Source organism: Opisthorchis viverrini, assembly GCF_000715545.1.
Source record: "Opisthorchis viverrini unplaced genomic scaffold opera_v5_27, whole genome shotgun sequence".
NCBI lineage: Eukaryota > Metazoa > Platyhelminthes > Trematoda > Opisthorchiida > Opisthorchiidae > Opisthorchis > Opisthorchis viverrini.
In genome coordinates, this window is record NW_008751682.1 from 245,705 (window position 1) to 268,333 (window position 22,629).

At 42.2% G+C, this 22,629-nt stretch overlaps 1 protein-coding gene across 1 annotated transcript in view; it reads right to left on the reverse strand.

The window, feature by feature from the left end:
* Window positions 1-17,811, reverse strand: part of T265_12947 (hypothetical protein) — a gene marked incomplete at both ends in the record, with an annotated part of 52,929 nt that extends 35,118 nt beyond the window's left edge. The window contains 4 exons of the mRNA XM_009166436.1: window positions 6,512-6,629; window positions 11,129-11,192; window positions 12,250-12,519; window positions 17,323-17,811. Coding sequence (XP_009164700.1) covers window positions 6,512-6,629; window positions 11,129-11,192; window positions 12,250-12,519; window positions 17,323-17,811 — 941 coding nt within the window. The remainder of the gene's footprint in view (window positions 1-6,511; window positions 6,630-11,128; window positions 11,193-12,249; window positions 12,520-17,322) is intronic.
* Between the last annotated feature and the right edge of the window lie 4,818 nt (window positions 17,812-22,629).

Here is a 22,629-nt window from a genome sequence, read left to right on the forward strand (position 1 = left end):
TATTACACTGATGAAGAAGTGTGGATTTTGTTACCTAATGGTGGAAGATGCCCCAAAGTCTAAATATGTGCGCCAAAATCTACGAGCTCCATGCAGTTACTATACCTCGCTAAAAGCGAAAAATTTGAACTTTGAACTTCACGAGGTCTTGGTATTAATCGGAACTTTAAGAAGGACTCTCCAATCGTTTTAGGGATGAAAATATTTGCTCAGTGTAATCGAACATCACAGCACTCGCCACAAGAACACCTGTTTGTGTGCAATTATTCTTTCCTCGTCGTGGAGTGAAAAATCAGGTTTTTGAAAGATGTTCGACTATCTGCTTTCTCGAATTACACTTTTTCGAATGAAAAATGCAGCAGGCTTCGGGTGACACACAACGATATGCTGCGTCGTACTGTTTGTATCTATCTGGCCATGCCCATACCATTGTATATTAGACTGTACACAGTGTTAAAACACAATGCAGTGCTATTCTATAACAGAAAATATTATACTACAACAGAAAATAATTTTCACCCAGTTGTAACATCGCTTCGGCGTTTGGTTGTCATGTCTCCTGAAAAAAAACCTTGGGGACTAAGATACTGCTGCGTTGCTGAAGCCTCGAATGGAGCAGTCGAGATATCGAGGTTGGGTTCAAACCTTAGTATGTTTGCATCTTAACCACTGAGATATCTCGAGCTTACCTTTTAAATTACAGAACGACAATACGTTTATATTTGCCATTTTTTGACTCTCCGATGGTTGATTGATGAGCTTGGTTTTCAGATATTGTGGGCACTGTCGAACATTGTATTTTTGTTAGAAATAACATTATTTGCGTCCCAACATTCTGAGTTGAATTAGATGATAACGTCGGGGTTAGGAAAAGCGTACACAGAGAAAGGGTAACTTAATACATGGAATGAGACCAACTCCAGTATTTTGCAATTCGAATATGTTTACCTTATATTTTTAGCAAAACGTGAACAGTCTGATGTAAATGTCGCTGACCTGAAGACTGCTTCGTTTCAACGTGATTTGTCCACTTGGATGCACGAAGTTCCCACCCACTAGATACGTTACCATACCCCAATGAGCAGATTCAAGAGTAAGGCTACCTCTGCAACATTGGTTTGGTGCCCATTTTGACACGAGTTTAACCAATGTCCGGTTTCAGCGTTAGCAGATCACGGAACATCAATGTGTGAAAAGACGAAAACAAGGAAGCAAACCTTAAATCTCGACCAACCTCGTAACCTAGTCACTTGGCCTGAAGAAGCCTTTGTGTCAAAAGCGAAACGGTGCCCGGGAATAAATCTACCAAACTTTTCCGAAAAAGAAGCAATCTATTGTTTCACACTTTATCCCAAAGTTTTAACCATGGTGAACCACAGACTTGGGGGGTGGGACTATGGAAATATGACGGCTAGGTGTGAATGAAAATAGTTATGTTTAAACAGAGAAATGTGGATTCCGTTGAACATTTGAAGCTGATTTGTTTGAAACAGAAATCCGAAGCTTCCCATGTACTAGAGATCTACAGACTATCATCTTTTTCAACGATCTTTTTCGCTTCTCGTTTTTTTGAAAACCGGCTGCGATATTCATATGGCCATGGTCAATTTTTGACGCCAACTGTCTGGTTTTTGTACGATCTGGACTGGGAAAGATTCAATTACGCAATAATTCAGGCAACTAAGTCACATGACGTGCTTTCCACTAGTGATGAAGCAAATCTTTCGGCTCCATAGTCTTTTGGCTAATAAATAAAACATGAAAGCAAGCAACAGAGCAGACCGTATGTAATCAGACTGAAAATCGATGGCTAAGGGAATTTTCCAGATAAGGACTATCTAAAAGTAGGTTCGGGACTTGAACTTTCATAGATACCCATAGTCTTCGCGGCATTTGTGGGCGTAATCGGAATAAAAATGATAGTCTTGATTTAAAGTGACAATCATTCACTAGCCGACGGCCGGCACATTTATTTTCCAAACCAGTGGCGCGCCATTGCCGCTTTTCTCGCGGTATTTGCTGGTTAGGCGTTGGCAATAGTTCTTGCTCTGATCACAGGAGAAGAATAACAGGTTGTGTGGGTCACACTTAGCATTATCCGACATTTTGGTACACGTTTGCAATTTTAGTTCGCACGCTGCATCCAGGAACATCAAACGCGTTTGTAAAAAACAGCATATTGGTAAGATTAAGGTGCAGGAGGGGAGTACCTCACGGTCGTATTAAGCCGTTCCGGGGCGAGGTAAGCGACAAATACACCGAACACAGGATTGGACAGATTCTTGGTGGGTATTTTAAAATCTCTTCCCCGTAAATATAACACGTATCTTTAAGATTTGTACGACTACGAAATCAGAGCCATGGTTTTTTGCTTGGAACTATGAATTCAGTTCTTCAAATTCGAATACGAGACGACCAGAGGAGACATGAACTATGTTAGACAGAATAATAGAAGGCAAAAAATGCTGAATAATCAACCAATTTGCAGGTTACGTTAGACAACGATACCCGGTAATGGAATCTCCAATTTTAGTGGTTTTGGCCAATATCTCTACGGAGGACATCGAACAGAACTTTTCTGCTGGTTTACACGGTGACTAAAAATAGGTGGGTGACACTTTTGTCTTGATTAAACGAGATAAGCCGGATGAATTCTACTAATAACTCAATTAGTTGAAAATTCACATTGGTAGAGTCAGTAGAGTGGACTGTTCACACATTCTTGGTGGCCAAGTAATTCGTAACTACTCGGTCTTCATGTGAAATCCGTCAAAACCAACCATGATCTTGCTTTCTCCCACTGACTTCCAGTTACTCAAAACCTGAGCGACAGAAGTCGAATTCATCCAAGGGCAGCACTACAGAGATAGACCAATAAGTAAGTTCGAAAATTTGCTTTTTAAGACAGCTTTCTAGTGAGCCCACAACGAAGCGTGGGGAGCCAACTAGCTAGTGTGGTATGGTAATCTATCAAACAGAATGCTAAGTGTGGAAGAGTGTTGTCCGTTAGAAAAAGGTTTGAATTTTGTAGGTTAGCAAATGGGTGATAAGGGAGAAAGAAAAAATTCCTAGCGTGGAATCTGTGTTTCAAAAACTTCCGCCAATTAAGACGGAGAAGCTACGGGCACAGCTGGTCACAGTCCACAAGTCCCAGCGGCCAAGAGCTTCAAATGTTTCACCAGCAGAGTGAATAACGTTACACACGCCAAAACTGGTGGACAACATAGTGACTACAAAGGTGGATAAAGGTAAGGCCATGGCCATTTGTTCGAGGGTTCTTAGCGGGTTATTAATAGTGAGAATATTACAATAATAATGAACAGGTATAAATATGAGGTTGACAGGTATTTTCGGTCCATGATAAGCCTTTTAGGGCAAGTTAATTGGTATAGATTGTACCCCAGAAGTGCTTTACGGCCTACCAAAAATCTAGATGAGACAGATAGTAGACGGAGTGCGTTCTTTACCCCATAGGCTGGCCAGATTCATAACAGGTATTCTAAAACCCCTCAGCGGAAAATCTAGTGGTAAAAATTAGGAATTTATACGACTTTGCTGACAAAGTAGAGGGTTTCACCGTGAAACCAGACAACATTCTTGTAAGTTTCAACACCAATTCGTTATACAGAGACGTGTTAAAATGGGACTCTTCAGAAATAACCGAGCGACTGCTACTCGCAAACAACACACCTTTAGAACTGACAGAGCCTACAGTAAATGAAATAGCGGAAGGCATAAGAGTATAACTGAATCTCATTCACTTCATTTTTGACTCCGTGGTTTATGCTCAAAAACAGTGTTTAGCAGGCGAATTTCCAATATTCTGGGTTTTGACAAATTTTTTACGAAGGAATTTCAACAGAAAGCCAGCCGTATTACCTTACCCACCCAATATATTCTGGCGTTTTGTATATGGCAATTTTTTCATGATGAAACAAGGCAAGACAAATGAGTTTTGCAACTGCTTGAATGGCCTGAATTCACACAGCAAATTTATTATGCAGATAGAGTCAACTTGGGGTACACTGTCCCCCATAGACTGCGTGGCACATAATGTCGGAAGAATACTAAAAACCTCAGTGTATGAAAAGCCAGCTGACAATCGGGTAATTTTTAACAGCCCTCTGCTTATCCAAAGTCTACGTCCATTAGAATTGCCTCAATGGTTAGCCGAGCAAAACCCTTTGATCACAAGAAATTGGACAGAATTCCAAACTGAAGTGGAGAACAAACTTCGGGGTAGTGGATATCCAGTCAGTTTTAATAGGCCTCAGTTACAAAGGGTTGTGGTATCGGTGGGGAAAGCTAACAATGAATGGATTTAGACCGCTGTTATTCCATACAAACCAGAGAGATCCGAAGCCAGTTGAAGGATTCTAAACACAATTGATATAAGTTTAGTTCTCCAAAAGGGAAAAACTCTTCAGTCCGCACCGGCGCAATTGAAGGATTGCCTCCAGGTGAACAGAACCAGGGGGCGTGTCTATAAAAACTAAATGCAACGATTGCATCAAGGTCTATCTAGAACAGTTGGTCAGAGCACTTCACAACAGAATCGGAGAGCACAGGAGAAAAATAAGCCGGCCACGGGAAAGCGCAGATGAGTACTGAGCGTTACTGGAAGCCTCAGAAATGGCAGAACATGCACTGGACACAAAACACAAAGTATATTCAGAAAATGTTGAATTTTTGAGGCTGGGATTATGGTTTACGCCACAGAGTCCGAGGGTTGAGGCTGTCGAAACAGCCACGCATCTCAGTGTGAATAGGAATGAGTAAAGAAATAAAATAAATAAAGGAATAGAACGAAAGGTCCCGCAAACGAGTGAAAACGGTTTTAGATCGGTCGAGCTGACATCTTGCTGGTGTGCGGGTATCAGAAACAAGAATGTTCAACAGAAGTAGCTTAGATATGAAGAGTACTTATTCTCACCCACCCACCCCCAAATAAAATGTCGTAACACTTACAGACCCACACAGTGGCACCTTTAAATCTGAAGACTAAAGAACCAAACCCAATCAAAAATAATTGGAGATCCCCAAACCCATCAACGTAAGATTCAGGCACCTGCACTAGCCGACAAGACGCATTCACTGACGTTCAACACTGATCTCGTGTGCTAATCGAAGGAAGTCCTACTGATTGGCTCTCGGTATACCTTAAAACGTGGCCGACATTGTAACCCGGTAACTTGGCCTGACGAAGCTTTTGTGTCAAAAATGAAACATTGCCGAGTTAAAAACTACCGATTATTTACCAAGCCCTTTTGAAACGAATCCTAAATTCGGCTTCCAAGAATTCGAAGCCAGAACTGGCCAGTAAATATAAAGAATAAACACACCACCAAAAGACACAGATAGATGGCAAGTGTTAACCAGAGATAAAAAAAAGACAGACCATTCTCTAGAGATGAAGCACAAATTAAACTTAAAAGTGATGCGGCTTGGAGTCCAGGGCGAGAATTCATTCCTTTTGCAGCCAATACAGTAGAAATGGCTTGACATTTTCAGTGGGAATAGAATAACTCCCGGATTGACAAGCGTGAGATTAGCGGTATTAGACCAGCCAAGTTGGTGCGTGACGATGTGCGGGTTTCAGTGAAGCTGGCCATCAACAGCAGTAGCGTCAGACCTGGATCGCAGAGCCCGGGCCGATTAAACACCACGATTAAACCACCATCCCAGTCCATAATCATCTTGTCGTAGAACTAACAAACACACAGAGCGAAAATTTCAAAACCGAGTGAACTGACATCACTCTCCAATTTCGTCCCATCGGTCATAAGATGTGGTAACTTTTACAAAGCAAACATTTTTATCATTCAAAACCGATTTGGTGTACTGGCTGTCACGAAGAAACTGAACCTTACCGTGGTGTGACGGTTTGTGAACCTCAGCGATCCATTGAGCTATACTGGTGAGTGTCCCCGTGACATTCATAGAGTCTCTCATACCAGGTTGGTCAATGGTTAGAGGTTTGACGAACGCAGTCTCCTGGCCCTCCAGATTGGGGGTTGGAACATGTAGCGACTTGTTCCGTAAAAATGGTAATGCATTTGTATTTGCCGCCAAACACCGCTGCCTTGCTGTTAGGCTTTTGAACCAAAGGCTTTGGTTGAGGACCCTAATTGTCTTCCTGTCTACTGGGCCAGGTTATAGTTATCTTCGCAACTTTAATTAAATGTCCCTTAGTGGCTATCCTGCAAGCCGAAAGTGCTCTCAGCACATTAAACGGTGATTCTCACTGGACGCCATGCAAGCCAGAAACCTAGCTATTTGAAATATCGTTTTGTTTTTCAGCATTTACGCCTACTGAGTGCAGAGTGATTTGTAAAGTTAATCACTCATGAGCATCTATACTTTGATCTAAAGACGGAAAAACTAATTTGCAACTTTTTCCGGTGTGTCACCATAATATCACATTCATAAGCCCACTTGTGCAATTGTTTCACTTAATAACCCATTTTTTTATAGACGAAAGATCTATCACATATATGAAAGATGAACTTACATTGGTGTACCAATAAACACGATAGCATCCCACTCGTTCATAAACTTCATTTGTCCTCGAAGCCTCAGACATCCTTTTTGCGGGAAACAAGTCATTTCTTTTCCGGATTCTTCTATCTCTAAAAGGGAAAGATAAAAATAGTGGACGACTCTTTTTAGTGGATGTACTTTCATGAAATAAACTGAGTTTCTCACAAAGGAAAGTACCAATAAACAAGAGATTCAGCTGAGTCTTCTGAAAAAACAAATTGATTTATGAATGGGAGTATCTGTCGTAAGCTGCGTTTACTTTCGGTGCTATCTCAGCGACTTGTTGATGTTACTTTAGTTACTTGATGTTACTTGATGTTACTTGATGTTACTTTAGTTACCTACGATACACTTACGCGCAGATGAATTGGCTTTTATAGATTAGGATTCGTTGTAAACATGTTTGTCATCATTCTGTGTCAACAGAACAGAAAGCTTTTTAATAAACAGCTGAAACAATTTTCAAGCAAAAGTTTTCGCCGCAAAACAGTGCATTGGTTTCCGCTTGTGGATGAGGTCTGTTTACCGGAATCCCGAATGCGTCAGCCAAATGATTCTGGCCGTAGACATTTCGATCCTGACATTTCCGTATACAGACACTTTAGTTCGCAGACGTTTCGGGTTCGAGGAATTTGTTGATAGAAGGAATCAACAAAACATAGAAGAGAAAGGGTTGCGAAAAGCTGTGGAATATCGGATTTTGTTGCCTAGCCTACACCAAAATTTACCTGAATGTTTGAAGGTAGAAAATGCTGTCTAAAAAACTCAAAAGAAAGATGAAAGTAGTTGATGTAGACCTATGTAGTGTAGTTCATGTCAGATGCGTTTCATAAAAATTAAAGCGAACTCAATAGGAATGCAATCGCAGCTGTAGACGAAGATATTGTTTAGAACAGATAACCGTTGGTGAGTGAAGTGTGCAGCGACTAGCGTTTCCTACACATCACATTGCAGAGATATTGACTTGCCATACGATGAATTTATTTGGGTCCTGTACAGAACCAAAGGTTTCTGTGACTAGCACAACACTCCTAGTTACTTACCGATCTGATGAACACTCACACCGTGTGAACCCGCTGGATATCAATCACGATGTAAAATTACGTGGAACATTTTCCCGTTATTATTAGTAGCTTGCCTATGCTTATATCTTCACTTAACAGCGCAAGGAAATGCAATTTAGTTTTTCGTGAGATGCCAATTTCCGTTAGGTAGGTTGAAAAACGAGGAGGGGATGACTATAGTACTGTGAACCGATTGCCCACTTTGTGTGCTACCAACTGCTCCTAATAACAGACAAGAGAAGCGAATATTCGGTCTAAGCTTAGAGCAGGATAGAATGGAAGACTGCGAAATACGCTTTGTAGTGGAAATGCATTCATCATACACATACAGTGATGTGTTAACTATTCCCCCAGGATATCAGGGTGCATGTAGAATCCAAAGGCTTCTCCCGCAATGCATCGGCTGACTTTTACAGTTGCCAGGTAAAAAAGGAAAATGAACTAAAGCTAAACCTCTCGCACGTATTCGTCAGAATGGCAATAGGCGTCAAGTAACTATCAGGTCTCAGGACTAAAATGTCAGTCGTTTGTTAGTCGACCGGGAGACAGAAAAATAGTTTTTTTCGGGTTAACTGCTTTTGTGTCCATTGAGATGCTTCCTCCAACCTCATTGCAAATGGGTGAACTGAAGCGAAGACCAAGCATCTGAGTATTTTGGATAGAATGTTCATTGCGCAGTAGACGATTCTGAATGGGCCAGCCAGATTGGTCTGGTCAACAAACACAAGATGGATTGGTGGAAGCGTTTATCAATCCTGCGTTATCGCGGCCAGTTAGAAAAGGGATCGACAAGCAGATCCTTTCAAATCATCGGTCTTATAGATCTAGAGGCATGGCCTGGTAGCAGATTAATCAGTCGCAATACGGATTACGTGATCAGGCCTTATGCATTAACATCGATTTGAATTTGTCCCGGTCATGTGACACAAGCTGACAGACCCGCTCGTTTAAAAGGCTTTGGACCATAATCTGTCCAGTCAGAAAAACCTAACTTTCCTGACACCTAGTTGTTTTTGTTGTCTTACCCTCGATTTTATTCGATCAACCAACACAATGTACTCTATTTACCACCAAAACGTTACATTCTGCATATTTCTTGGTCAAACTAGGAAATCCGAAAAACATTGTTCGTCATTTCCTGTTTTTGAAAGCATTATGAGATCGAATCCCAAATTACAGTCTACGGTAGCAGCTACTGACCGATTCTTTGGATCCGTATTCCTACCGGATGTTTGGATTTATCACCGAAACATCAGGTTGCGATGTACTGAACTGCATCTGATAGCACTTATTTGATCAGTTGTGGTACACACCGTTAAATTATGAACCTTGGTGACTAATCCATAAACCTGCATTTCATCGAATACCCTCTCCTTCTGAGGAAACTCTCCATAGAGTTACCTTGCTCGGATTGTGCCTATTTGCCCGCAACAAATTCGTCCGTTTTCTTTTGTGGAGGCCATACGGCGTTTATGCTAAGCAGATGGGCCATTTGCGTAAAACAAACGCGAGAGGGCACTCTTCATGAACGATAAATCGGATCAATAGATGAACCAATCATACGAGGGTCAGTAACCATTCCGAGACTCAGACGTAAAATTCCATCTAACCTTTCTTGAGGGGAAATTACAGAATATCACTTTGAAAATATCAAGACCGAAGGATGACGAAGACACAACCAAGGGAAACAATGTGATATACCAAATAAACTACAACAACTGCAACAAGTTCTACGTTAGAAAAACTGGGTGGAAAATATATGCACAAATGAAGGACCACAACGCGGCCGTTAGAAGACATGATCACCACACATGAGGAACAAAGAGGTCTCATATTCAACCTGAAAAAAGTAAAGATCATGGCATACGCAGGCACGAAACTTGAAAGGGAATCTCTGGAAGCGTGGTGCACCACGACAGATTTGATCAACCAACGCACTGAAATAGATCCAGTTTACGCACCGCTGAGTGCAGAGGACCAATATCTCAATCGGAATACATACAGAGAGCTGAATATCGGATTAACTAACCGAGAAACAAGAAACTTTGGCGTTGGATCAACAAAGGCCACAAACTGTAGAGGGGTAAAGGAGAAAGTTCACTCCAGCGCCGACCAGATTACGAAAGCAGGGGAGGCCAGGCTCAAGGGTCCCGTGGTAATCGATCAGTCAGGGCACAGGGTGACAGAGAAACGAATGGAACCATCCGAAAAAACAACCAATCGTGATCGAAGGCCAGCACATTCATTAACATACACTCAACACTACTCAACGCACAACCACCAACCCGTCGCTACGCTGCACTTCGTGCCATGACGAAGCACTGATGTTGTCACCTCGATTGGTTATGAAACGTTTGCAGTCAAATCGCTCAGCTCAGAAAACAAACCAACGACTATGTTGAAAACCCTCAGTCAAATTATTGTTTCATTTTGGGGGCCAGGTTTCTGGAAAGTCACTTGTTCAGTATAGGTCGCCAAAATGCGGTGAATGTACGTAGCTCAGCTAGGCAGACTAATAGCCACGCCATTGAAATGAAGAAAAAGTGGCTAGTGACATACGATTACCATAGCTAAGAGCCTGTAAATGCCAAAACGGTTGACGTTCAATGACGTTCAATGCACAAGCGAGTTTGTATTCACATCTCGGCTGAATTTTTTGCCCGTAAACATAGGATTGAAGGATTAGACGCGAGAACTGAGGAAACGTGAACTTAACTTCAAGGGCATTCATTTAATTTTGTGGAAAGCACCGGAAATAATTTATTTTGCTTTTTCATTAGACCTTGATTATGTTCTGTATCATAGTTATCAAGGCGAGAGCCTTGGAATCATCAGTATAGAACCTTTTTTCTTCTAGATTTTATTATTTTTCTGTCGGTAGGAATTAGATTTAGGCATAGCAGAAATTGACCTGCTTACTGAAATTTGCACAAGGTCCATCCTGGTATGTTCATACGATTACTGAACCGAGCACAAGGCGGCTAGATGCCAACATGAAAGTAAACAAGAGGATTACTTGAGTGCCTCATTAGCATTACCGTTAGTTGTGACTTAGTATAGTTCCACAGTTGCGTACAGTTCATTGTTCACGTTCGGTAGTGATGCCTATCCCATGAGTCTCGAAGAGGGTGAATCTAGTAGTGAACTGCCGAAATTAGTTAGTTAGTTATTTCGGTCGAAGGATTCTGAAGCATTCGATTGTCTAATTGGAGTATTCCGTGTAGCTTGAGCAGCTGCAGAGCATTGAGCTGGTGTACCAAGGGCCAGTATATCCAGCGCCAGAATGATTAATTAAATTTCATTCCTTTTTTCGAGACACTATTATTTCTGTCAGCGTTGTCAAGCGGCTAACACGTATGGAGAGAGCAGTAGTTATTGGCAGTTCTTTTGTAGCCTTTTAAAACTTCTATCCGCGAGACCAACTCTAAACACCAAAAGACACAACATTTAATGTCCACCAACCACTTTTACTGCTTGATGCTTTAAAATTGACAGAGAGTTCCAATGTGAGATTTTCAACTTACCAGTGTCCACAGCGGCGTAATTGGTACTGATGAGTTCGAAAATATTGTTTGTATGAAGCATGATCTGTAACAGACGGCAGATTGATAGTGAGGCTGTTTGTCTTCAGAAATATGTTTAAAAACAGCTTTTTCCACCAGCTCACATCAGAGGCGAAAGTATTGCATTGTTATTTCGACCACGGTGAACAGAGGCTTCCGGAAGGCCACAACGAGGCTTTCTGTTAGCACTTCGATAACCGTTTTAGGTCTACAGTAAATATTGACTGTTAGCAAAAGAATTGTACAGTAGCTCTAGATATTTATGACACATATTAAAGGTGTTTTCATTAGCACTTTTTCTGAGAAAAAAAATCAGTCGTTAGCAAAAGAATTGTACAGTAGCTCTAGATATTTATGACACATATTAAAGGTGTTTTCATTAGCACTTTTTCTGAGAAAAAAAAATCAGTCCGCGCTAACGGCCTTGATTCCATATTCACAGTGGGTAACCAACAGGACCTCAACCGGAAGTAAAACCATTTTCGTTGATTGATTTCGTAGCAAAAATGAGATCACATGATCGACGAATTTCGCTTGTACACTGGTTTGCTGAAACAAAGATCAGACGATAAGGCAAATGTGTTTTTACAGTAAACTTGGAAAATGAAATGCCTACGCCAACCACGCGCACAGATCAATTGTCTTATCTGGTGCACAACAATAGTTGGCAGATTAAACAGCTTTAAACTGAACCCAAGGAGGTCAGTTCGCTCAAATCCGGTTGATGCAGGGAGTCAACTTGCGGGAATGGAGACTGGACTGAAGTAATCGCAAATTGTGAAGTGGCTATAAATTGATTCAGCCATCAACGTGTTGTGTTGGCTGTAGTGGGTAATCCCCTCGGATGAACAATATAACTACAATACCTTCCAAAAATATTCTAGAAATCCTTGTGTGGATGAACTTGCACTGTCTGTGGACAACTGCCGAAATGTTTGAGCCCCTAAACATATGGCTCTGGTCTATTTTCACGAGATGCATGAAACAAACTCAGTGTTTCACCGTGTGGAAAACGTAAGCTAGTTTGCGGAATCATTCAAGTATTTTTAACGATTCGCAGAAAAATTAAGTGCGCCACTTACAGCGTTCCAATTTAGCTGGATGAGGGGACGTTTCACGAGGAATACGTCTGACACCTTTTTTCCCAAAATGTTTGGGAGCGCATTGGCCATGCTTCTTCCAACATTGATTAGTTTCATGCCTCTGTCGAACACAAAATTGAACGGAAATGCTTCAAAGAACACCCTGGCTGGCAAAGGTTTCTTTTCCGCTGGCCGAACGTAGGAGGTGTTGTCAAAATGTAGTCTGAGAATCGTTGCCGTCTGAAGTTTTTCATCAGCAGGTACAATAACCTGGTGGAAAGAGATAAAACATGTATCCATCTACTTGGCAGACGAAAAATAAACTCTCGCTCACTCGTCTTTTTGGAGATTCAACGGTAAATTTGTCTCAAACGGGTGCAAAAGATTTTCATAAAAGAGACCTTCTGTATAGTAGATATACGAGAAGGACAACAGTAGCTTCAAGCCGCCTGGCGCCCGTCAGCAGACATGGCCCCTGTCCTTGATATCCATACACGAAGACCAAGAAGGCCACAAATTCAGTCTGGAAAACGGAAAAGTTTGGGCATACGGAGACACGAGACACGGGGGAGAATTTCTGAAAGCATGGTGCTCCACTGCAGATTCGATCAACGGGTGTATCGAACTGGATCCAATTTACGCACCTCTACGTACAAAAGACCAACGTTTCAACCGGAACACTCAAGGAGAACCGAATATTGGATTCACAAACAAAGAAACAAGGAACTCCTTGGAGTCAAATCACTAAGGCTCACCAGCCGGGACTCGAAAGGACAAAGGTTACTCCGACATTGACCAGGTTACGACGGCGGGATATACCAAGCTCAAAGGTCACGTGGGCATCGGCGACTGAGGATACAGGATAACAGAGCAACCAATGGAACCGCCCGACCGAACAAGTAATCGCGGTCAAAGGTCATTCTTGGCTAGTAACACGTATATTAACGCACACGCAACCACTAACCCACCGCTACGCACCACTGCGCTCCCCAATAACGCACTGATGATGTCACGTCGATCGGTGATGAAACATTTGCAATCAAATTGCTCAGCTCAGCGAGAAAGTCAGCGACCAACTAGTACATATTTTCCAAATGTTCTCCCTGTTTGCACTTCGCGGTGATTGCCTTTGCTTTTCCATGTAAAGTGAATGCTGTAGCTGCCACGACTTTTGTTGTCTTTCTAAAAGCCACTAGGAGGTTGCAACTAAGCTGCTTTCTAATGCATTCTCTTTGGTCCTTGCTTGGGGAAAAACCATCGAGTCTTATTTACGATTCTTAAGTACAAGTGCCCTTTGATTTTACTGATGCTACTTGAAACCAAATTGCACGAAATAAGCGAAATTCACTCAGTTGCTAACTAATTTGCTTTTGTGCGAGACTCATCTGTAACCCAGCTGAATCTCTCGTTTGTGATGTTTCCAGGCAACTGAATGCGCTGCACCAGGCCGCCTCATGATTTAGTCAACACGATATTCGAGGTATTGCAAGTGAGGGTATTTCGCTGATTTCGTGCAATTTATTCCCAAGTAGAACCTAAGGTTGACGGAAACTCGGAGACCGCGCCTTCCTGATGAGCCCAAGAAGGGCGAAACCGGTCGTGGGCTGTCGACGAATTTTCAGTAACCTTGTGAGTACAACTCGCACTTTACTTTGCTTGTTTCTTACAAACTCGTGGGCTGTCGACGAATTTTCAGTAACCTTGTGAGTAGAACTCGCACTTTGCTTGTTTCTTACAAACTAAATTTGAGCTTAAACATTCGCACATACTGAGTAACCGAAATTGTCAATGTGACAAAAACACCTCGGTCCTGTGAATCACCTGCATTCTTACTGTTTATTTGTTCAGACCGATAAATGTCGTTGCAAGCTGATGGATTTTAGCTCACCCAAAATAACGGGCATTCCGCAGGTTAGTTTGCTACTCTCGTCATCCCACGTCTGTGGCAAGGTGGTTCGTTTGGATGCAAGGGAGGTCCAAAACAAGAGGGAATTCTAAACCTTCAGTTTTCGCCTGGGGTGAAAACAGTTTCGGATGAGTCGAAACTAGGGCTTATTATTCTACAGAGATCGGATTTCCTGCAAAGCCTGGGTCAAGCGCGGATGTTCTGTTCACTCAACTTTAGTTACTTAGTGGTAATCAGCACAGGTCGCTAATGTATCTTCAGGTGTGTCCGGTTAGTTAGGCGATTCGGCGATTTTGGGCTCACGTGATTCCGACTAGGCCTAGTAAAGGTCATCTGGACAAAATAGTTCGTTGTAGCCCTAATTTGCAAAATCAATTTTAGCCGAACTTTAACTCATGCGGAATATCCTTCTATGCTTGGGTTATAATATCGGACAAGTTGCGCTCCTAGAAGTGACTCGGTTTTGTGAAGGTACTTTTGGGACTGACAAGTTTCACTCTCTCGTGAAATCACCCATTTTGTGAAACGTTTCCTAGAAGGACGGTGCTACGCATTGCATTTGGCTTAAAACTGCGTGCTTGCCGATTGAAGAAGTTGCTATGGTTTTGTTTTAGCTGGTCTTTTTTTTAGTTTCCATACATTTGTACGATTGCGGCACATACTTGTTCAATGAGCTTCTGCATGTAAATGGTTCGTATGTGTTCCTGCCCTTTTGTCACAACTCAGGGTATCGTTGCTGTTTTCGGCTGTTCGATTAGAGTGAGCAGTCTGGTCTTCTCCAGTTTCCCTTAATTGTTTCGATTCTTCAGAATCACTAATGGGACTGAAAACACTTTAATGGATGTTATGGAAGCTAAACCGGACTTCAAATTTTTCACACCAGAGACTTCCGAAACCTTATCAAAAATCAGTACATAGACGCATGTTCCTAGAAAATCGCTGCGGGAAAACATTTAATACAGTGATTTCGCCAAAATGCGACCAATTCCTGATAAGCTAAATCACGATAAAATCTGTTCCTCGACATGTGTAAACAAGGTCTACTTCATCATTACAAGTAGATAACCCATTCAACCTCCCGATGATGATATCTCTTCGAGATGTGCAGAAGTCAGTTGCCAAGCTCGACAAACAGATCAACAGCTAACTTATCATCTACAAATACATAATATATGTGGAATTAGAAGCACTTCTGCAGAAGATACTCTTAAACAAAGCTCACGTGGAGGATTTCGGACAGAAAAACGGTCCTGGAAACCATACTGGGTGATATAAAATGGTGCGGCGATCCAAAGGCAGTGTAGTAACTACAGTGAAAGCTGTAGTGGTAAGTAACTAACTAAATAACTGGACGAAAACACGGATTAATTGAGCACGTCCATCAAATTTCGAACATCAAGGTGAAAATAATATAATTTGATAAGGAACCACGAGGTAAATGCACAGACAATATCACATGGGCTTAAAATTGCAATGCAATTACACTGCATTAGCGTTAGACCATCCTACATTTTTGCACCCAGGAACTCTAAGAACATTGTAATTCATTTTCATTCCTCTTTTACAAATTGGAAGGGCAAAGTGTGAGCACATGAAGCACGAATCGTTTCAAACCCGTTTGGATTTTCCAATGAGGGCTTTGTTTCAAGAAATGAACCCATTCGGTATTTACGACTTTAGGTTACTGATATATGTGAAGAGCACTAAGTACTCCCCGCCGTGTATAGTTTTTCTGCCATAAATTCCATGCCTACGATGACTCATAAAACCGAACGTTGACGCACCCACTGTCGTAATTCATGTGAACTCTTGCACCCAGGGGACCAACTCCTTAGTGCGTACGGTGTGGATTTACGCCTCATTTATGGTATTGTTCGTTATTAACCTTGTTAAATTCACCAACCCCATGGCCACGAAGAACAGATCTCTCCACTGTTGGGTTTCGCCTTTTTCTCATATTCTTGAGGCCTGTTCAGCAATGAATCCCCAAATATAGTATACGGTGACAGTGGGTTGTAGTCGTTTGAAAAATGGAGATTATTGAGCCAAAAGATAAGAGCGAACACGTAATAGTGGGTTTGTTTTTGAAGCGAATTCAGGTTGTAGTTTAAATAAGCTTAGACTTATGGCATGGGTATCCTGAATCTATCGTATAAGGGGAACAGTTCTGACAGTCATCGGGTAACATGGCATGTATGCACATAGTCAAACATCACATTACAGAATTAAAAGAGTGAAGTCCCCAGCGGATGTCCATTAACTACAGAACTCGCTACATCCTGTTTTGTGTTATGTTCTTTTCAGTGGTTTATTCGTGCCGCCCATGGGTAGAAACAACATTGCGGCCAAAACACCAATTACCCGGCATGGATAACGGGTATGGGTATACACGCTCAGTGGCCGTTTACAGTCGAAAACCATCTTCACCCTAGGTGATAAAAATTCCACGCCATAGCTGTGTACCAGCCAGATGTAGTGCATATCCGAGGTGTGTTAAAGTTGTCGTTGTGTTCAGAGGTCTCGTGGATGTTAGGGTTCGTGGAGTTGTTGGAGGTTGTTATGTACCTCTCGGAGTTTCCCCTCAATTTGTGGAAATAGGATTTCAAATGAGCTTCTGTAAGCAATCGACGCTTCGGCGGTCGCAGGTTCCTTGTCAAAGCCCCAAGTTATGAAGTGGTGTAATGAAGTGGTATATTTATGTGGAAACAGTGCCCGTTTCGAAGAGCCCTATGTATACGATAGCAACAACTCCAAATTGGCGTTCTCAAAATATGGTAACCATAAGGAGTAGAAAATCAAATAATGACTACACTATTAGTTCTATTAATTTAAAGTTTCCACAACAATCCATTAAAAAATATCGATAAAACGAATTTAATACTCTACAACGGCCGCGAAGCTAATTTGAACAGAGTAGTGGATAGCCGTAAATTGGGGGAGGCACGGTCAACCTTATGGAAGCTTCGTCACAAAATTCCTTTGAGAACAGAGTTCATTAACATTGCAAACTGGTGTGCTTTGCCCTCTCACCAACTGGTTAAGAGCAGCTTCTTCTTCTTCTCAGGAAAACTTAGAAAAACTGGATAAACTTTATGAAGTCGAGGAGCAAACCTGGAAGTTAGACTTGAGCCATACGTTTATTTGCTACAGGCATGATATAAACTCACTGTGATTTTCATTTCCGTCTTAAAAAAAGTGAGTGATACTGCTTCCATGTAGCCGATGAAAAATGACACATAGTCTGCTCTATGTGAGCGGTACTCAAGAGTGATACCAGAGCGACTTTCGTTGACGCAAAAGAACGAAGGAGGTTTCATTTCTGGATAGCTGCATCGAAGAAACTCATGCAGGTTGTCTAGTCCATTTAGGAAGTCTTTCAGTTGTCTCCCGAGTACGCGCAAAATTCCCCCATATCCTTTGTTGCACATAAATCGTACAAAAGATTTTCCCATTGCGTATTTAATTTCATCTTCTGTAATTTGCAACATTCGACTTGCGGTTGTGAACAGGTTTGGCAGAATGGCCTCGTCGTACACCTGCTTGCTGTCAAACGTGTAGGACCCATAGCCGGATGCTTTTAGAATTTCTCCCCATATACTCTCTGAGTACTGGTCACTCACATAACTTTTGAAACCTTCAATGACAAGCCCGTACATCGCGGAATTCAGCCTTAGTGCGTATTCTCGCAATCAGCACACCAATTGTCCACTTAAGAACATTTATATCAACATTGTTATATAGACCACAACCACTTTCGTTACCATAGGTGACCACGGTTAACTCCATGCCAGGCAATTTAGAAGCGCTAATGCGAGTTGGAATATCTACTAAAAAGGCAGCTACGCCCACCATGAAAAAAACAGCACATTTAGCGGCAAATGTCAGCTTGATCAGTGCTGAATTATTCAGCGGGTAGATGAGAATTGCAACTCACAATGGGCGAGGCCTCAGTTCGCTAGTCATTAACCCTGGCCTGCTTTTTATTCCCTTGGTGGCTGATGTGGTCGGTAGTGTATATGTGGGAGAAATACACCCAATTTTGTTTTTCACTCCAGACCACTGAAACATTTCCGTATTTGCTTTTACGAACTGTGGTCCTAAGAAACATTTTACTTTGTGCGGTGGTCTATAAACTATACCGAATACACGACCTAGGGGCACAAGACAATTCAAAGGCGAAGCGACAAAGTTGCATCTCTCATAGCTGAACCACAAGAAGGTTTTACAGTGCAGAAATCTAAAAGATTGCTTCACTTACACTGAACCCGTTAGGTTAATTCTTTGTTGAAACTCTAAGGTATTTTTGCTCAGTGCGTCGGTTCAGCAAAGGCTGAGAACTTCACAGAAGACAGTCCATTAGTTCGCGTCAATGTAGGGCATTTATCAGCTAGCCAAACATTTCATCACCGGATCGCCATTTGCTGACTGTGTGAAGGCTGGGAAAACACCATCGTACACAAAAGTGCACGAATCTGTGGGAGTCAGAGCGAGAAGGGTAGAACTATTGATGTAGTTCACCAGCTCAGTATCCCGAAATTCATAAAAAAACGGTGAACCGAAGAACGGATTTTTTGTCATAAGGGGGATGAAAGTGGCTTCTTGAACACATTTTTGTTATTATGAACAGGAAGCAAACCGAATTATCAAGTCAACTAAGGGACAAGACTGAAAACAGGAGTGAAGCTGACCTAGAAAGCTTTGTCCGCTGACTTGTTGAAGGGGATGAGAAAGTGCAAATAAAAATAACAATGAGGGTTTTGCAGGAAACAGGGAGCAGTATAGCAGCTTCTGACCCAAGAGTGGTAGTTACAACCGTGGTGAAAGATCTCCTGTTTCTTGGGTTCTTTGAACTACCACATCTGTTATTCGTAGATTTCGTGTTATGCACACCCTGGCTGAGTCCAAATAACCCGAACCTATTGATGGAGAACATACTGTATCGCGTGCTGTCTACATGTAGACGAGTAACTCATTCGCCTAGCAGAAAAAAGATGGTAGGTCGCACCTATCACTTGTAAATGATATGGCTTTAATTTGGTTTGTATTATCGAAATTGCTCGAATTAGTGTTCGTTTGCCTGCTAACACTGATACAAAATGAGTTAGTATATTGACTTATCTCAACGTTACTTTCGTAATTTCTCAGTACATACACTTTACAGTTCAACTAGACCTGCCGTTTAAGATACTGGAAAATGATCTTCGTCGTATCGTTTAGCAAAAATTCCGCACCGTTGAAAGTGCGTAATCAGGAGGCGTCCTCAGTCGTGAGAAACAACTAAGGTTAACTCGTCCTTGCTATTTGACCAATCCTAAATGTCATTAGGCACCTACACCTAAGTAGGTGGATATGTGGTGTTTTGTTTTTCAGATCTTTCTTTCTAAATTAATTTTAAGGCGTTAGATGGCCGAAATGAAATTATGGGCAATTCGTTTTAAAGATTAGCGAGGATCAAAACGAAACATTGAGGACATCTTGCAAGGGTTCATTGTCTCGCTTAGAAATACGTTCCTGTCTCAGCTTGGAAGCCTCTCGCGGTTATTCATACCTTATACTACGTACAAAAGATAGAGAGATCTAATGGGAAGGGACCACTCTTAACGTTAGTTCACAGATAACCATTCTTTGCTACGTTTCTATCGGGTTCACTCTATCTGGAGTAGAGTGCACAAGCGTCAAAAACTTAATTTGCATTGTGACGGTCGTTCAGTTGTGTTTTGGTAGTTTTCTGAGACGATTGACATGATATATGTCAAAATTACATTTGGAACGGTGTTCACTTTCCGTCCCGTACTAACAAGTCGAAATTAAATGTACGGCTGTCAGTCTCTTCGATAGGCTTCCCAACACGCGATGGATCCCATGGAGAAAGTGAAACAACAGTGGCTCATACCTACTTATAAAATATGAGTAACCTGTTTAATGGAGAACATCCCGAACATTGATCACCTGCAGGTTGTCACTCGCTGCTTCAGTCAACTGAAATGCGCGACACAAAACTCTCTAGAGGAGGCGAGTGGTAGTACCATATGAGTGAAGCTAGTCAGAGCTAGTCAGACCTAAAAATCTGTTTTCCCTTGTATAACCTTCCGCAATGACGTTTTGTGCACAGCTGATGATGCTTGGCAAGGGCGCGATGACCGTACTGCGCCTTGATTCGCAACAGCATTTCGAACGTGTCTAAAGTTGTTGTTGTGTTGTACAGATCATAGAGAAAATTCGAGTAATAAATCAAGCATGATTCATATCTCGCAATTCTACTTGTTCCATGAGCCACCGTTGAAAGTATGTTGTGGACATAAACGGAAACATTGAATCAGTGTAGACTGACTTTTTAGGTGACAGAGTGAGCTGAAAGTTATAGATGTCACCACCAACCTCAAAATCCAGAATATTCCCATCCGAAACAAGAATGTGCTCTTAGGTAGTTTGCAGTACCCTTCAGGGAAGGTCCTACGGCTCCATCTCAGCTGCGCTTTTTCACAGTGCAAACATTGCCTGGTCCGATTCAATTTCCCTTAGGTGTTGGGATGTGCTCTGCATCTTAAGTTCATGTTTTTGTTCAACCCCATTGTCCTGCTTATCCTCGATTATTGGATTGCCTTACCTGTGGCCCCTCCAAATAACTGTTACAATCATTTCCACTTGTAAGTGCATTTGTTCTAGGGATCTACTAGGATCATCCCTGGGATAACTTTGACTTCTTGCAGTTTCGATGTCACTCGGGCCTAGTGGGTGAGTAAACAATAGTATACCTGGTGATACTGAACAACCACGTGATTGGAATAACTTCTACACATCAAAACGTTGTCGAATGTGGTAAACATACCTGCTGCACTTGCAGTTTGCACTTAAAACCTGAAGCACCTTCAATGGCCACCGGAAAGATGACTGTACGTCGCAGAAACGTGGCCTAAACAGCGCCTTAGTAGGCAGTTTGACACTACACACTATTCGTGTCCCTTGTAGCGTGGGACGTCAGGAAGTCAGCGGTATTCGATGTTCGAGAGGATGTAGCGACGGCACACGTCAGTTCTGAAATGTGCAGAGATACGGACTGGTATTAATGAGTCCACACGGTATGCACAGCACACATGCGCACAGGTCGAGTGAGACAGAAGAGAACACCGGAGCGTGGTAACGACATGCGTGTATTCGAACGAAACCGAAACCGGAAGTCGGGGGTGTACAAAGTTGGGTCAAGGTCAGTTAGGGGGTGTACAAGTGGGATACTCTTCCCTATCCAGGGCCCGTGGTGACTCGTCTGTGGTGCCTGCAGTAGGGGGGGGGAGAGACGGAGGCACACATAAGGTCATATGTTAAGCGTGCAAGCCAATACAGTCAAGTTTCAACTGCGTTACACCCTCCCCACTCGAACTCGGCGCCATCCCTTCGTGTTGTGTCTTAAAGTGAAATTGTGTGCGCCGCTTTGGTCCACTCAAATAGGTACATGAAAGTTCTCCTTCTTTTGGTTCCCTTCAAAACAATTGACTTCCATCAATGGCTACTCCTTCTCTAAATTGGAAGTGAGGGTCAACTCCTTCCCGTGGCAGTTTAACGTTCTGTTAACTGTTCTGGTGCAGCGTTCTTCGGTCAAACTTCTTTTGTTTAGGACTCTCCTTATGATCAACCTAGCTCATATAAACATGGCTTGAACCAGAACATTTTGCTGAATATACTTTACACCGAATATATTTATGTGGGTCTGTCATAGTTCAGTCGTTTTGAGTTTACCTGATGTATCCACAACTATCACATCTGGATATTGTAGCGGGAAGTGAGCGATCTTAGCACATACACCTAATACTTCGCCTGCAATGAATGAGCGCTCATTATTGTTAATAATTCTGGTTGTGCTGGTAATTTAAGAGCAGGTATCGAAAAACGCTGCATTATTTAATGATTGGTTGTGAGTCTGAGAATGAGTTCGTCCGTAGAAAAGCAAGTGGTATCCCTTCTGTGAAGTGCACCTGGTGTCTTCTATCATTATACTGAAAGCAACGAAAGCCTCCCAATAAACCGTGTCGAGCCGAGGTTCGCTGAACAAATTAACTAATTTCAGCCTTAGTTCCTCGCTGTTCTGAACCATTCTGCATCCCCCAAATGGTGGGTCTGAAGATGCACTATGAAAGAAATACTTGTTAAGCTAACAGCCCACTCATCTACACAACCAAAACTGGTGCGCCTCTACTTGACAAGACGGTTCACACCAATGCTTCGTCGTCGTTTGCTCATAGTACACAGGCTCTGAACATCTCTATTCTACCCCCATACACCAAACGTAGTTGAAATTTCATTTGCCTCCGCGACTTGCCTCTCCCAGTGGCTGCCTGCTGTTTGCTTGTTCGAAATGACTGAGCTGTTGTGGCGTCTTATACCTTAGTTTAACTTCTATTACAACACTACGTATTTCATCAATTGCATAATCGTTTTTTTGTTTGAATACGAAAAACTACAAAAACGCGCACTTGTAC